Source organism: Lissotriton helveticus, chromosome 9, assembly GCF_964261635.1.
Source record: "Lissotriton helveticus chromosome 9, aLisHel1.1, whole genome shotgun sequence".
Lineage (NCBI taxonomy): Eukaryota > Metazoa > Chordata > Amphibia > Caudata > Salamandridae > Lissotriton > Lissotriton helveticus.
In genome coordinates, this window is record NC_136070.1 from 947,084,934 (window position 1) to 947,101,764 (window position 16,831).

The 16,831-nt window shown below is 43.6% G+C and overlaps 1 protein-coding gene across 1 annotated transcript in view; it reads left to right on the plus strand.

The window, feature by feature from the left end:
- Positions 1-16,831, plus strand: part of BSN (bassoon presynaptic cytomatrix protein) — a 761,556-nt gene that overhangs the window by 693,765 nt on the left and 50,960 nt on the right. Inside the window, exon 10 of the mRNA XM_078662357.1 lies at positions 5,597-5,687. Coding sequence (XP_078518483.1) covers positions 5,597-5,687 — 91 coding nt within the window. The remainder of the gene's footprint in view (positions 1-5,596; positions 5,688-16,831) is intronic.

Consider the following 16,831-nt stretch of genomic DNA (forward strand, 5'->3'; position numbering starts at 1 on the left):
GCCCCTCTATCGCTGGCTTTGAGAAATTTAAGAACCCGGGATGGTGGACCTGGTCTACAGACCAGGTCTCTTGAAAAGTCAGACGGTCAAATTGTTTGACAAACCCAGCCCATTCCTCCAACACAATTTTAGATTGTCAGCCTGCAATATTCCAAGAGCCAACTGACATAACAGGCAGGGGGTTGTCTATCCTTGAACACCCTGGGGGAGAGGGGGATTTGAGTACCTTCTCCTCAAGGGTACCACAACCCAAAGCAGACTGAATAGGTGTATGGCCCGGGGGATACTGACTGATCTGTTTTACCTGCACTTCCCTGCAATGTTTGTCAAGAAAAGAACAGTCTCTCTCTTCATCCATCACTAGAAGAGATATCTCTATATCTAGTAGGGAGCTCCGGTATGTTGCTAGTGGAGGGGTCATATCCTGGGTCCTTCGTAACCCCAAGAGGACAGAGCCCATTGGGGGCACTAATATCAGAGCTCATCAGTCAGTCAATGTCTTCAAGAGAGGCAAGGATGTTAAATCGATTGAAAAGGGGGATGGAATGATAGCTTTGACCAAACGGCTGCATGGGCCTCCGCCTTCCATCATAACTAGGAATGTGTGAAGGATGGTAAAAATACCCCAGGGGATGGACAGAAATACCTTCACGCTCAATAGCTGCCCCGCCCTCTCCAAAATTTGCTGGAGTAAACCAGGGGAACCAAAGCTTAAAACCACACAATCACCCCGAAGCGTCTAATGCACATTCTTGACTCAGGGGACTCTACGGACCATTTTAAATTCTTTAAACAATTGGTTGGTAAGCCCCGTCCTTGGACTCAATAGGTATAGCGCCTTATTTCTTAAAGCTAGCCAGTCTTCAGTTACCAATGGCGCCAATTTAGGGACATTGCCCAGGACTATGGTGTAAGGGGTGGCTTCCTGAGGGAGGTGCAAGAAAGAGGGCTCTTTTAGAGCATCGCGAGGACCCAATGGAATGGAGGGAAGTGATCGAGGAGCCAATGAGACGGATTGCGGCCCCATTAGAGAAGACTCCCCATGTGGATCTGGGATTGGATAACTAGGATCCGTAACTAGACCAGAATTTGTTTGTCCGGAACATCTCCTCTTGCTGACAGATCCCCACTAACTGTGCTGTGGCTTGAGTGCGGGAAGGTTTAAATGAAGCCTGTTCTAATTTGCTCAGTTTATCTTCTATCTGGCTCAATTTGTGCGTCAGGGGTGCTAGGAGATCGGCCATGCCCTGCATCAGTCGTTTGTTAAGGGACTCCTCAAACATGTTTAGGGGACTGCTAGCTACTGTGCCAGATGGATCGGATTCATTAAAAGGAATGTATCCATCCTGCTCCCTCTGTACTGCTTTCCGTTTCACTCCTGCAGTAGACTGTGAGATAGCCTTAGGTGGGCCCCGTCCTTTTCTTTTTTTCGAAGGAGGTTCTCCTTGTCCAGCCTGCAGGGCTTTTTTGCCTCGTGTAACCATTGCTGGGTTATTAGCGGGAGGAGATAGGGATTCTGATAGGATCTCGGAACCACAACTTTGCTGGCTTAGGACAGTAGAAGGTGGTGAAGGTGGGGGGCCTGTGCATGTTGCCACTACCTGGGGGCTTACCCTCAGATTTGGGATTGGAGGTAAGGGTTCTAGGGAAAGCCTTCACTCAGTTATCTGAATCTCATGCATCAAAACCATTTCTGCCCTAGACAGGAAGGCATCAAGCGTGCCCACACCCCCCCTCCCGCCTCTAATTTGCGCTTACAGGAGGCCCCCTTCCCCACCGAAGACATTGCCCCAAGACAGTGAATAAATACAGTTGGCAAACTCTAAAAAGATAACAATGATCAAGAGATCAAAAGTGACTCAACCCGACCCTACCAGTCTTGTGCAGGCCAACAGCGGGCACCCCGGCCCCCTTTTCCACACCTCCTGGTGACGTGCGTAGATCTCCTTGTCAGCCCCTGACAAAAGTACAGAACAGGTTGCCCAACAGTAAGTGGCAAGGATGATGATAATGCGCCCGCTTAGGGAGGTGGCCCAGCCCTGCCTCTTCCCGTCGCGGACGGGCGCAGACGGGCCCGCCCTTGGCCCAGGCGCGTCCCGGGCTCGCCCGTGCGCGTCCCGCGCTGCCGGAGCCCTTGAACAATTTTAAAGCGCCTCCTGGCGTGGCAGGCGCTTTACAATGACGCGGTGGCAGGCGCCACAAGGGGACGCTGGGGGATGTAGTCCCCGGCACCCGCGTCGCTGTAGGACGACGTGCGGGAGCAAAATGAGCCAGGAAGGGCATTGCAGTCCCCCGGACTGTGGCAAAGCTGATGAGAGGCTTGAGCAGCAGCAGCGGTGATATGAATAAAGAGGTTATCATAAACGTACATAAGTACACAAACTCCCAAGAAAAACTAAAATATCAACCACAATCATGAGGTTTGCTAAACATTGCTTAGTCAACCTCCAAGACTACCCTTCCTACTTATGACTTATCACCACTGTTGATTTTGAACTCCTAGCCTGAACATTATCCTCGCTAAATGACTGGTGAAGCCATACACAAGAATAAGGAAAAAAAGGTTTTCTTGATATTAGTACTTTAAGTTATTTATGTTACCCTTCAACTGGACCCAAGCACCATTCACAGCACACTTTAGTGAGAATGAGAAAGAAGCCTGCAGGAAACTAGGAGTTTGCGAAAGGACTGCACATGTGCTAATCGCCTCGCGTAAATATAAAACAAACTGTATAATCAGAATACCTAGGGCTTTATTACATATAAGGCACACTTTGCCTGTTTGCGCCACGTTGCACCTTCAAACAGGTCGCCATGCGCAGAGAGGGAAAGTGCAGCTTGTTAGGTTGAATGCCCTGTCTTCAGGGCTGCCGTAGACTTGTGCTGCCCTGGGGGCGGTGCCTTCAAATGAAATACGGAGCAGCTGCTTTAAAGCCACTCTGTGTTTCAATGTGCAGGTGGCACCCGCCTGCACTTTGGAGAGGGGAGAGATATCCCCTTGCAGGCGGGTACAGTGAGTGACTGCACCCGCCAGCAAGGGTATGTCAGGAGGGTCCCTTGGACCCCCTTGACCTCCTCCAGTGCAACTGCTGACAGCTTCTTTACCTCTGCACCCGCGTCCTTAATATGGTGCAGGCGCAGAGGTAAAGAGATTACCTCATTTGCATGGGGCAACAATGCAGGTGAAAATGCCTGTTGCGCCCCCCCGGCGTACTTCTGTAAAACGGGGTCTGGTGTTCTTTTGAGACTTCGTTTTTTCATATGCTGATTGTGTGAAGAGTCCTGTGGATGACGTGTACTGAATTTAAAGTGATTAGTAACTTTTCCTTCTCCATTTGTATTTTGCTTCCAGTTTAGTGCTATTTAGCAGTGTAAGTGGCTGTCCACCACGCTGATTTCAAAACGAGGGGGAGCACCTGTTTAAATGTTGCTTACCATCAATTTGGCTCAAAAGTAGGAGAGAAACATCTCGGAAATTCCCAATTGAAAGAGGCACTACACAGGCTTGCACCCTGACCCCTCTGCTTTTCACCATGGTTTTGGAACCCCTTGCATGTGTCATCCCAGCGCATCCGTACATAACTGGTTTTTGTGTGGGTGACAATGATGACCTCGATGAGCGTATTTCTTTGTATGCCGATGACATACTGTTGTATGTCACAAACCCCGCAACAACGCTCCCTAATATTATGGCGAGCTGCGAGAAATATGGCACACACACAGGGTACAGAATTAATTGGGAAAATACATTTATTTATCCGGCAAGGCGGAATGTCGAACATGCTGTCTACTCAAGCCAACTACAGGTAGCACCCACTGGGATAAAATATTTAGGTATTTACATTACTCTGGATAAGACGCTGGCGCTAGAGCGGAACCTATATAAGGTGCTTGGGGAATTTCGCTCAGACGCAGAAAGATGGTCATCACTACCGCTGATGCTACTTGGAAGAGCGTTGCTCTTCAAAATGATAATACTCCCAAAATGTTTATATGTTTTGCAAAATACCTACCACCCAGTTCCAGAAGAGGTGTTCACCAAGGTTGAGGATATCCTGAGAAAGTTCCTCTGGGGAGGGAAACCCCCTAGGATAGCATCGGGAAAAGTACAAAGCAACAAATACAGTGGCGGCATTTTACTGACGGCCCTTCTAGCCTATCATTGGGCAGCCCATCTGATAGTAGTGAATGAATGGGCATTCGGAGAGAGAGACCACCCCACGTTCGCGCTTGAACACACACAGTTTATCAAAAGTCAGTACTCACACTATCTTTACGGGGGCAGGGGAATAGCAAAGCTGTTGCAGGCCACGCAAATTGTGATAATGGCGTGGAAGAAAGCAGTAAGACGCACAAAATGGTATGGCTGGGTGACCAAGGAAACCCTGCTCTGGGTGGGAACACGGCTCAAGGAATTTGCCAAGCTGAGAGGCTTTCAGAAGTGGGATTTGGTGGGCATTTCTCAACTTAAAGACATAGTATATCATAAGGAACTGGTGACGTTTTCTCATCTCCAGAATGAGTATGATATGAACAAAATGCAGCATTTTAAATACCTGCAGTTGAAACATGCTTGGGGGGCACAACATATGGACATGGTGTGTCTCCCTGAGTATGCCCCGTTAGAAGGACGGTTACTGATGGACGAAATTGGGGAAAAGGCAGTGTCCTGGACATATAGGACAATTATGAACAACACACTAGACCCTTTACGAAAGCTCGGGTCAAGATGGGAGGCGGATCTGGGGGACATAGATGACTTAGATTGGGAAATGGCTCTAATGCATCCCAGGGAAGTAGCTATTAGAACACGACTTCGACTGATCCAATTTAAGTATTTACACAGAATATATTATGACAAAGCCTGACTACACAGGATAGGTAGAGCAGAGTCACCCAACTGTCCAAAATGTAAGACAACGGAAGGGACCTTTTTTCACACGATCTGGGGGGTACACAGGTACAGATATATTGGGGAACGCTGCTCAGGGAGCTGGAACTCATTTTGCAGGAATCAATACCCCCAAATCCCATGTTTATTTTGCTGGGCATACCTACAGAGATTGACCTCCCCAGAGTGAAACTGACGTTGCTCCAGCTGGACCTGGTAGTAGCCAAAAGAGACTTGGTGTCACGTCTAATCCAACACTAGAAAAATGGCGAAGGGGTATGGTATGTATATGCTAGAGGAGAAAAGACCTACAAAGCAAGGGGGTGCCCGAAGAAATTCTGGAAAATATGGAAGCCATAGTTGACACATTATTATCTTACGCTGACAGACTCGCAGTAAATTGGAAGTGAGGGGGGATATGTGGGCGGAGAGGGAGGAAAAAGGGGTCCTGTTGATAGGAATTATTTTTGTATTATTAATTATTTATGTGACAATATTGCCGAACTTCGCTCTGGTTGTAATGAAGGAAGAAATGAGATGCTTGGAATATCTGACTTGTTTCTGTAATGTAACTAAGAATATGCCAATAAACACATTCCCAAAAAAATAGTAGAGAAAATTACCTCTGGCTAGCATCTCTAAATAATCAAACACATGTAAAGTTTTGTCCCAAAGTCTGTCTTCATTTGTGACTTAATATTACAGAAAACTGAGCAGATGGATCCCTCAAAAGCAGCAGTGAAAGCGCCACAGATAGGAAGAGTAACGCAGCCACAGCCACAAGGACCAGCAGCAGGTTAGTCCGTCTTTGATTGTTTCTAGATCCTATGCAAAATGTAAAGGGAGCAAAACATTAAACTTGTTTATTCTGATGCTACCAGACACTTGCATATGTGTTGTACTTTCAGAACTTCCAAAACTTTAGGGGACATAAATAATCTGCATCAGCATAGAGAGGTGCTTGGGAAGAGTAACTGAGTGTCCACAAAACAAATATAACTCAATTATATTTGTCTCATAGAGAGCTACATTGCATGAATCTCATGCCACTTTTGCCAAATGCTTACTGTCATGCTGATTATAATATGGAATAATTACCATGTGTCTGGAGACAGTTAAACATTAAGGCAAATTAAGTGTACTGCACAGGCACAATTACTGTTATTTTCTGGTGTTGATCAAAACCTATGATCTGAAAGAATCAGGGGTTCAGATAGAAGCTAATAAATGTTCTTTCAGGGGCTCTCCGTTGATAATCATAAGCACTGAATATCCCTCCCATGTGCGGGAATCCCAAAGCTTCTTCATAATATATATTCGTAAGTGTAGATGTTCACCTTTTTTCAGTAAGGCCCAAATAAGTTATTAAATGTTTTGCAGCGTATAAATTAGGCTATATTGGCCTATTTCTTTAATTTGCATTTAAAAATGGGTTAATGTGTAATTTAAAACCAGGAAAAATTAGCTGGAATTGCTTTATTTGTTCTTTTAAATCTCACTCACAAACCTTTTTTAAAGGAAAATCATGAAGAAGGAAGAGGACAATGTAGACTTACTAGCAGCAACTCTGCAGCAACTCTGCAGATATGAAAAGAGAGTCAGCCCACCAGTATCCAATCATGCCCAGTCGGTGGCAGGTGCCTCAGTTCTTTTTTCGGCTCCTGGTGACAGGATCTTGGAGCTCTGAGTTCATCCTTTTTTGGCTGTTTTCTTCAAAAATGTCTCTCAGACATTTTTGTCAACACCTTTATCCGACAGATTTGAACATTTCCAGTGTTTTTCTGTCATTGTCTACAGGTAAATTATTTTTCAAGTCATATAAAATTGCATCTATATTTGACAAATGGCCAAATCAGATCTGTATAATGTATGTATCAGCTGTCTTCCTGGCAGCCACATCCCTAACAGATGTAAACACTGCAGGACCTTTTCCAGGCGTACCCTGAGCGACAGGGGAAAGATTTGCCTTCATGGAACAGAAGAGCGGCGCAGACAGCTGCAGGCCTAGTCTGAAGGTGGAAAGTCACCAGAGATGGTCTGTTCTCTACCCGGGCTCTTCCACATTCCTCCGAGGACTCCAGGAGAGGTCCAAAAAGAGAGAACATCTTCAAAAACAACATGCTACCAGGTCACAATGTCCAGACAGAGGAGACGTTCAACGTCAAAAAGTCTTTAGACCTCAAGATATAGAGGAAAATCAACGTCAAGAAGTCTGTTGACGTCGAGGCATTGCAGACCTGTGGAAAGAGTCAGAAAGTCAAGACCAAGAAGAATACCATCCACCTTTGACTCATAATATTCCAGGGCGTACTCACCACCATGGCCCATCCTTCTGCTTGCCTCTTCTCCACCTTTGCAAGCTCCTTTAGTGCCTATTCCACGTATTTTGCCTCCCCCTCTTCCTCAGACAGAGGCACCTTTGGAGGTTCCTTCTCTGGCGAGGCCTCTGGCTTTCTCTCGACGGTCAAGGTCTCCTCAGTCCAGATTTTGCCTTAGATCGAGATCACAAGAGCCTTCGAGACATCTTCATTGTTCTTGGCACTCCTCATCAAGACGCTTTTCTTGAAGCACTCATCATCATCCTCCTAGGTCCAGATCTAGGTCATGATCAAGACACAGATCATTTTATGCCACCTCTTCCTCTAGTATTGGAAAATACTTACATTCACTGATGGATTCTTCCCAGCCAAGGGTCTCTCCAGTTGATGACATCAACACTTCCAAGAGGTGCTTGTACAAGGGGCTACAAAACGGAACATTCCACTACCTGCTCCATCAACGACAACATTGGTGTTTTAACTCTTCACCAATGGGGGACATCAAGGCCCCTCCTACCCGTAGTTCTGGGTTTGTTAGAACCAGCCAAGGAACCAGCTGCAGCCAAAGCAGCTCTGTCTAGGGTTGAGAAAAACAAATAAGCCTCTGGAGTGGGACCCGTTATCCTGCGATTACACCTTCCTCCTGATTCCGTTGTTATTTTGGCTGCAAAGGAAGTACATTCTACTACTCCTTTGTCCACAGTTCCACCAGACAAGGAGAGTTAGAAACTATATTGAGTGTGGCATAAGGTGTGTAGCACATCTGCCAGAACCATGAATGCAGCAAGTGCATCTGCCCTCCATGCAGGTATGACACAACCTTATGAGACTCATTGCAGCAGTTTGTTGAAGACCTCCCAAGAGACCGCAAAGAGAACTTCTCAAAGATTAGAATGAGGGCATGGTGGTCTCGAACCAGGTGATTAGTGCCGCTGCCGATCCATCTTTATTGGCACCTCCGGGCTACTGTCAAGGTTTGGCCCTTAGACAACCTACTTTGATCTGTCTTACAGCCGTCAAGGAAGAATCTCAACAGAGGATACTTAATCTTCCTTTCTCACTCAGCACTCTGTTTGGGAGTCATATGGATGACGAAAGAATGAAGTCAAATATGGAGACCTTGAAGACAGTTGGTCTGGAGAAATGCAAGAAACAATGAAAACATCATGTTAAACCTTACAAAGGGTGTTTCTATCTACAGAGAGTTCAAACCCCTCAATGGTTGCAAGGACAGCCCCAGCAGCAAAGAACTTTTCAGCAGCACCAAAGGTGCCAATCTTAGGGAAGAGCTAGCCACCAACCTGCCCAAATAGGAAAGCCTTCTCCAGGGTTTAAACCAAGAGTCTCTGCTTGCCCTTCTTCTGTTACCAATCCGGTAGTGGTAAGTATTTCACAATATCCAACAGAATGGAAATCCATCACAAAAGATGCCTGAGTTCTGAATTTTCTACGGAATGTGTATTGTCTCAGATTCACCACCCCCCCCCCACCAAAATCATAAAATCAACACCTGCAAATGCGGAAATCAGAAGTGAGCACCCTTCTACAGAATCATGAGGTGGCGCTCGTTCCTTCCAACCAATGGGGAATGAGGATTTATTCCCGTTATTTTTTAGTGAAAAAGAAAGATCCCCCAAAATAATTTAGACACACACTAGATCTGAAAGTCGCAAACAAATGGATGCGTAGCGAAAAGTTCAGAATGATAGCATTACATCAAATAAATCCTCAAATCCATCTAGGAGACTGGTGCTATTCCATAAATCTTCAGGATGCGTACATTCACATTCCAAAAGCCAGAAAACTTCGCAAATTCCTTAGATTTGTAGTAGGTCACAATCACTATCAATACAAAGTTCTTCCTTTTGGCCACAAATCAGCCCCCACAACGTTTTCGAAGTACATGGCAGTGGTCGCCCCACATCTCAGGAAAATCAGAATATTCATCTATCCGTGCATAGATGACTGGCTTATCAAGGCATCAACGCAACAACAAGCACAGCTTCATAATCGAATAACCGTCTCTACTCTCAGTCAATTAGGTCTTCATGCCAATCACTGGTAATCAACTTCCTCACCAGTCCAATCTCTACATTATCTAGGAGAAACTATTGTCACCTTAAAGGCAAAAGTGCATCCTTCATAGGAGAGACTGTTATCTATACGTCTGAAATGTCAATTTCTCATGAAAGCCTCCCATCCAATTGTGAAAAAAGTGTAATCTCTCCTAGGCTCGATGGTATCTTGCATATTTCTGACGCTAAATGCCCATCTCCACTTGAGACCTCTACAAGAATATCTGGACGACCAATATAGTCTATAATGAGGCAACTAGGAGGATAATATCACACTTTCCCTCAAAGTGTGGCAATCCCTCAAACAGTGTGTAAGTTGAAAAATCTCCTTAAGGGATGCCTTTTGATCAGGATGTTCCCTCTCAGACAATAGTGACAGATGTCTTTCTGTTAGGTTGGGGAGCACACATAGATCACCTACAAAATGAGGGAACATGGTTCATGAGGTAAATGACTTAGCATATCAACCTCCTGGAGCTACAAGCTGTACATTTAGCATTGAAGTCTTTCCGTCCATCCTTCAGGGTGAAATGCCTTCTTGTTCTGACAGACAGCACAACAACAATATACTATCTGAACAAGCAGGGGGGAACAAGGTCCAGTGCCTTTTCACGGGAAGCCCAAACAATATGGAACTGGTTGCTAGCCAGAGACCCGATGATCACTGCAACCCCACTTCTGCAAGTACAGAATCTTCATGTAGACTCCCTAAGCACAATTCTTCAAGAAAATCACAAGTGGGTTCTACATGACAAAGTTGTTCAAAAAATCTTCTGCATTTGGAGTTTTCCTCACATAGATTTATTCGCAACCATAGAAAACACAAAAAGGCCAAATTTCACCTTGAGGTATTACCAACCAGGGACATTGGGGAATGACATATGGATTGACTGGTCCAGCAAATTTCTCTACTCTTTCCTATGATTCCCCTAATTTCATCAGTAATCATCAAGCTGTCTTACTCGCAGGTTGAATGATTGTGGTAGCTCCAGAGTGGCCCCGACAGTGGTGGTTCACAGACCTTCTCCACATATCTTAGCATCCACACATGAAGCTGCTTTACAGTCCGGACCTTCTTATGAAGTTTAGAGATAAGATGGTTAATGCTAATCTCTCCTCTTTGAGTTTGGCTGCTTGCCTCCTGAGCTTGTACTATATGGACATTTAACCCGTTTGCTGCTTCGAACGTTCAGCGCCAGTGCTGAACGTTAGAAGAAACGGGTGCGGCCGCGTCGGCCGTTGGACGTGCGCAGCACCAGGGAGGTAGCTTGCGCGACGTCCAACGGCCGACGGCAGCAGCGAACGGGTTAAATCTACCACAAGAATGCATGAACATTCTCAAGGAGGCTAAATGCCCATCAATGCGTTCAACGTATTCCGTTTAATGGAAGAGATTCTTCTGGTGTTCTGACTACAACTTTGATCCAACAACGTGGCAAGAAGAAGCTACACTTCCAATCTTGCTTTATCTGGCAAAGTCCTCCTTACAATTCTCTTCTATTAAAGTCCTTCACAAACCTTTTTTTGTTCGAAGTCCCTGTTATTAAAGACTTTCTAAAGGGTTTAACAAAAGTTTTCCCTCCAAAATGCCATTGCTCATCTCCTTGGGAATTGTCCATAGTACTCTCACTTCTCATGCAGTCTCCTTTTGAGCCCTTCCATACAGCCTCATTACAACACCTTTTTGGAAGGTTGGTTTCCTAGTGGCTATCACGTCAGCACATAGAGTTAGTGAGATTTAAGCTGAACCTTATACAATGTTCCATAGCAGTAAGTTGGTTATGAGAACTCATCTGGAATTCTAAACCAACGTTGTTTCGGGTTTTCATATTAATCAGTCCATTTCTTTGCCTACTTTCTTTCAGCACTCTGTCACTGCAGTAGAAAGCTCTCCACACTTTAGATGTTAGGCAAGTCTTAATATGTTATCTAGACAAAACAAAAGACATACCAAGTCTAATCACTTGTTTGTGAACTATGGCCCTGTTTGAACAGGTTTAGCTACGTCTAAACAGTCTATATCCAAGTGGATAGTGTCCTGCATCTTGTTATGCTACAAAAAAGCACATAAAGTTCTGTTCGATAAACCAAAATCTCATTCCAGTAGAGGGAAAGCTGTTAGAGCTGCTCTAATGAGGATTATTCTCATTACTGAAATATGCAAAGCAGCTACGTGGAGATCAGTTCACACTTTTTACCAAGCACTAATGTTTGGACTCAGATTCAAGAACAAATGCTCAAGTGGGACAGGCTTCCCTGAGGAATCTACTCACTTAGTTTTCTCTATGAGTCGTCTTTTTTCTCTGCCACCGCAGTTTGTAAGGGTGGGCTAATATTCCCCTGGGAGAGAAGGAATGTTTTTATACTTATAGTCCTAATTCTGTTTTAGGGAACTCTCTCTTCGGTGCTTATAATTTCAGTGGAATTTCCCCTGTGAGAGAACTAGGATTACAGGTAACACACCATACCTTGTGTGAGTACACAATTGTTGTTGGTAGAGAGCAGGGCCTTCACACAAGAGTCAGGAGCCATTCAGATAAGAGTAAAGGTCTTGATTTTATTTTAGGTCTTGAGGTTACAGCCACTGCAGGCCAGTACTGCTCCATTCTCCCTCCAACTGTAATGAACTCCCAGATTTCACCCAGCACACTGACACCAACATTTCATGTATCATCACTTTCTCACAGCATCCACTCTCCGCATTGTATAGCATGCCCACTCAGCTCATGCATACATAGACACATCAGTACAACAACAGCCGCAAAGTTAGTTAGTAAAAAAATTGTGCTGGACAGAGGAACCCAATTGATGAAACCTTCCAGATTTGTGCATCTGTATTTTAGGCTGTCTATCAGTTTGTTGATACATCAATCATAATTTCGTAGAAGCATTCATGTATAAATGAATGAGTCAGATGTATTAAGCATGTGTCTCGACACAAGGTAGAGGCATCACAGAATGAAAAGTAAAAGGGAGTTCTATGTCCCTATAAGGGCTTGAGCACACAGATGCTCTGGCAGCCTTGCATCAGATTTGATATACAATTTTTTCATTATGGTTGGAGCCCTTTTTACACGTCACAGAATTCTCTCAAAAGGAAAATAGCCACTGTTGTTGACCTTTGCTAGAACCCAACTTTGATACCCGTATCGAACATAAATGTCAAAGAGAGTATGTCATTATCCTCTGGTTAAGAAGGCCAGTACCCTCAATTGCACCAAGAAGAAGAAGAAGGGGTCAGATCAGCAGCAGTAAAAAAGCATGTTACAGGTGCATTAAGCAATGTTTTCTTTTGTTATCCTTCATAACGTCACAATTTCAGTCAGCAAGCATTGGCATGGCTGATAGGTCTGGCATGGGTTTATGCATAGCTTTGATGAGGGCACAGCAACTTTGTTAAGTAATGTTTTTTTTAAAGTGGCTAAAAGCAAAAATATTTTTTCACCTCAAAAAGAACACATTGCCATAGTAGGCCATGGCACTTAAGGAAATTATGTAAATTCTAAGGTTAACTGCACATAAAGGTCAGTACCTTTATGTGCAGGCAACCCTAGACTTTACATAATATAAGTCTCATATAACAAATTAATAAACCCATCTCATTATTATATGTTTAACTCATTACTAAATCCTTTCACATTTCATAGATTAGAAGGTACTTTATATCCTTTGCTTGGTACTCCAGAAGGACCATTTCTCCCTTAAGTAACTGACTATCACACGGTATAGAAAACATGTGTTTTGCGGATGTAGGACAACTTTGTTAAGGGCTATAAATTAGTCATCTCATTTATCAAATATTTCTTATTAGGTGTATTTATTAACTAGACTGAAATTGCATTGTTGTCGCATAAGGAATAGAGTAATTCCTGTAACATGAAGACCCTGATAAGGAAGTTTGAATAAGAGCTTCAAGCTGGATGTGATTAATAAAGTATCTCCTAAACCGTAGACTTAGAAAATCAACAGAACCATTTGGGGGAATTTTCCAAGAAGGTAATCCTCAATTCCACAACATTCAATTGGTGGGTCTCAATCCCAAGAGAAGTTACACTGAACAATTCACCAAATTGCCCCCTCTTCGGTGCCCCAGATCTATAACTATAATATGTGTGTGCCCAGGCACACTATGCACACTATTGGCTGCACATGCATAACTACCTCCCACATGTTGCGATTGCAAATTACATTTCGCACTCCACCCCTCCTGCAGCTCTCATTCCACAAGTAAACACTGGGGCAAATCGTGCAGAGATAAACCCGGACCAAAGCCCTAAACCAGCCTGGCGAGCACTGGGGATATGAGCCCAAAAGCTCCCACTCTATGCCCCGGCCCTCCCACTATCACAACACCAGGATATATCCGTAACACAAAAACAGAGGGCGCAGACAATATTGGCTGAGATCGGTTTGTGCACAATGGGCGACTTGTTCCATGAAGAACAATTTGTTAATTTCCCAGTTATTGCGCTGGACACTACGAACACTCCGCTGACTATTTTCACCTGCTCAAGGCTGCGTCTGGCAATTAAAAACCTATAACCAACATTTCCTCTGGAACGCCCAACACTTTATACTCTGCAGACATTGCTGCAAGCACCCACACGTGCCCGCCTCGTCACCAAACTTTATACTGCAGCAATGCAAGAGCAATATGGGCAAACCGAAAACGCGATGGATAAGTGGAATAACTTATTAGATACACCACCATCAGTAGAAGACTGGTTTTTCTGTTGATCTCTAACTAAGATGCCCACGCCTAACTGTAACTTGCGCATTATCCATTTTACATTTATGCAGCAAACATACTACACTCCATTGCAATTACATAGATATGGCCTTCGTGAGAACTGCACAAGCATACTTTTTTCATATAGCGTGGACGTGTCCTACAATAAGAAATATTGGAATGAGGTGATGAAGATACTGAGGTATATGCTTTCAGAATCACTAACTAACATGCCACAACTCTGCCTACTGGGATTATTAACGCCTTAACCGCGGCGGCAATTTCGCCGCGGTGCAGGGCATTCCATTAGGTGGGCGGGGCCGTGGCAGACAACGGATGTGCACAGCACTACAGAGGTAACGCTCGCTACGGCCATTGGCCTACAGAAGCAGCAAAGGGGTTGAAGGTTAAGTAATTGTCAAGCCGCAGGCAGATATCCATCGCCCTTCTACTGGCCAAACCAGTGTTGCGATGAAATGGGGTAGCAGGAAAGCTCTCAATGTTAAGGACTGGATAACGGACTTGGTTTACTGCAAAGATCAGTTAAAGACATATGCGGAGTAACTACCAGCAGTCTCACGACCAAAGAACATTTGGGGGCCACCAAGACAATATTTACAAGCACACTCCGTGGTCTAGCAAGAGTGGGTGGGTTGGGGCCGATTGTATGTTGCCTGCTGTTATGATATGTATAGAGTATGTGAGCAGGTCCAGTACAGGATTCTACTGTCTTAAGTTCTCAGGATGTGTCATAATGTACAGTGAATCTAATAAAGGTGCAAAGTAATACATATCTGAAAAATAATTTGTAAAACTACAAATAAACAATAAAAAAAAATGCCACCTCAAAATCCTGTAATGCACTGCAGTTTACAAAATTAGGGACAACAGCAGCATGCTCTGTCCACACCGGGGCTGTTTAAAATAAGACCTGTTCTGCCATTTGAGCCTCTTGTGTGGCATACAGTAGATCCTGTTGATAACTTTAACATGCTGTACTTTACTTTGCTTGATTAACTTTATTTCAGCCATAAAAGTAGTACAATATCATAATTATAAAAAGAAAGACAGTGCATTAAAAGCTGGATAATATACAGATACCATGCATCAAATATTCATAGAGGTATGCACTCTTGGCATGAAGACACATTACAGATGTACAAACGCTTGACCACAGACAAAAACCTATTGTGGTCCATTATACCTAAAAGTACATCTATATATATATATATATATATATATATATATATATATATATATATATATTTTTTTTTTTTTTATAGGAAGGGAAATTCCTTTAAAGATTTTCTGGTGAATAGCCACTATGACAAGAAGAAAAAGAGGAAAATCACTGCTTCTGGCTTCTATCCTTGCATGAAGTGCAAGGCCTGTAGGAATTCACAAAAAGTCAAGGAATACTCAATTCCTGGCAAGAAAACAAAAAATAAGATCACGAAACTGCTTAACTGCAATTCTGACTATACAGTGTATTGCTTGATGTGTCCTTGCGGACACAAATATATAGGGAGCACAATTAAAGCTACTAAATTGAGGGTCCTTGAGCACATATGGGCGATCACTACAAAAGACCCTAATTACCCTGTAGCACGCCACTTCGAGCAAAAACACAACAGTAACAGCAATTTACTGACATACTTTATACTGGATCAGTTAGTCAGAACTGAGAGAGGGGGCAACTGGGTGAAAAAGTTGAGAACTCTGGAATCGAGATTCATCATCCAGCTACAGACTAAGACCCCGGGTGGGATGAATAATGAGGAAGAGAGGTGGACACATATATGATTATCCCACCTCACTGTGTGTTGTTTTCTTAGGAACCTGGATCAAGAAACATGCATATATATTCAGAAATGTTTGCCCTTTTTCCCTTTACTTTGAATATATCGTGCGAATGAATTATTGGAATAACGTCTAGCCCATTCAGGGCGTGATAGCAGTATAGGCTGTACATATAGAATTTCAATTGTGAACCTTTCTTGAGAGAACTCATGTATGGAGTATTATGAGTTACTAGTTTTGAAGGCACTCGAGGCGCAATAAGACAAGAGTGTATGAGAATGTACATTATAAAGTACTGGGTAATTCTTTTGATTAAATTTGTAAATAGTGTGAATATAACTTTCACTTAACCCAAGCATTAACACTATATACCTGTATTTAATGCATTGTGAATATTGATTTACATTTCGTTTTTACCATTATAAGATGGCCGCCGTGTAATCACATTGAAAATAATATGTGCCTTCTTTTATGTTGTTGATTGGCAACACGTGACAGATGGTCACTATGTTGGTGTTTAAATAATGTTGAAAAGCCAACGCCCGCTTACACTGACGAAGGCGGTAACGCCGAAACGCGTTTGTAAGCTAACCTTATTTGCAGAGAATTAACTTTAATAAATCACTTGGCTAACCCACGATATACTGGCTCTGAGTGCTCTCAATTGTGGTTAATCCCGAGGATTGGGGGATTCCGGTGTTCGCAATATATATATATATATATATATATATATATATATATATATATATATATATATATATATGTACCACCAGTTACCTCCTTAGTTCCGAAGTAGACCAGGACACACGGACTTCATTTGCAAAATTTATTAGCAGAGTGAAAAAGTGCACTTTTTCTCTCTGCTAATACATTTTGCAAACGAAGTCCGTGTGTCCTGGCCTACTTCGGAACTAAGGAGGTAACTGGTGGTACATATTTAAGGCCAGTCGGTGGCCTATCCGGGACCGCGCCACGACAGCCCAACGTGCACAAACCGGCATTGGAGGAGATATATATA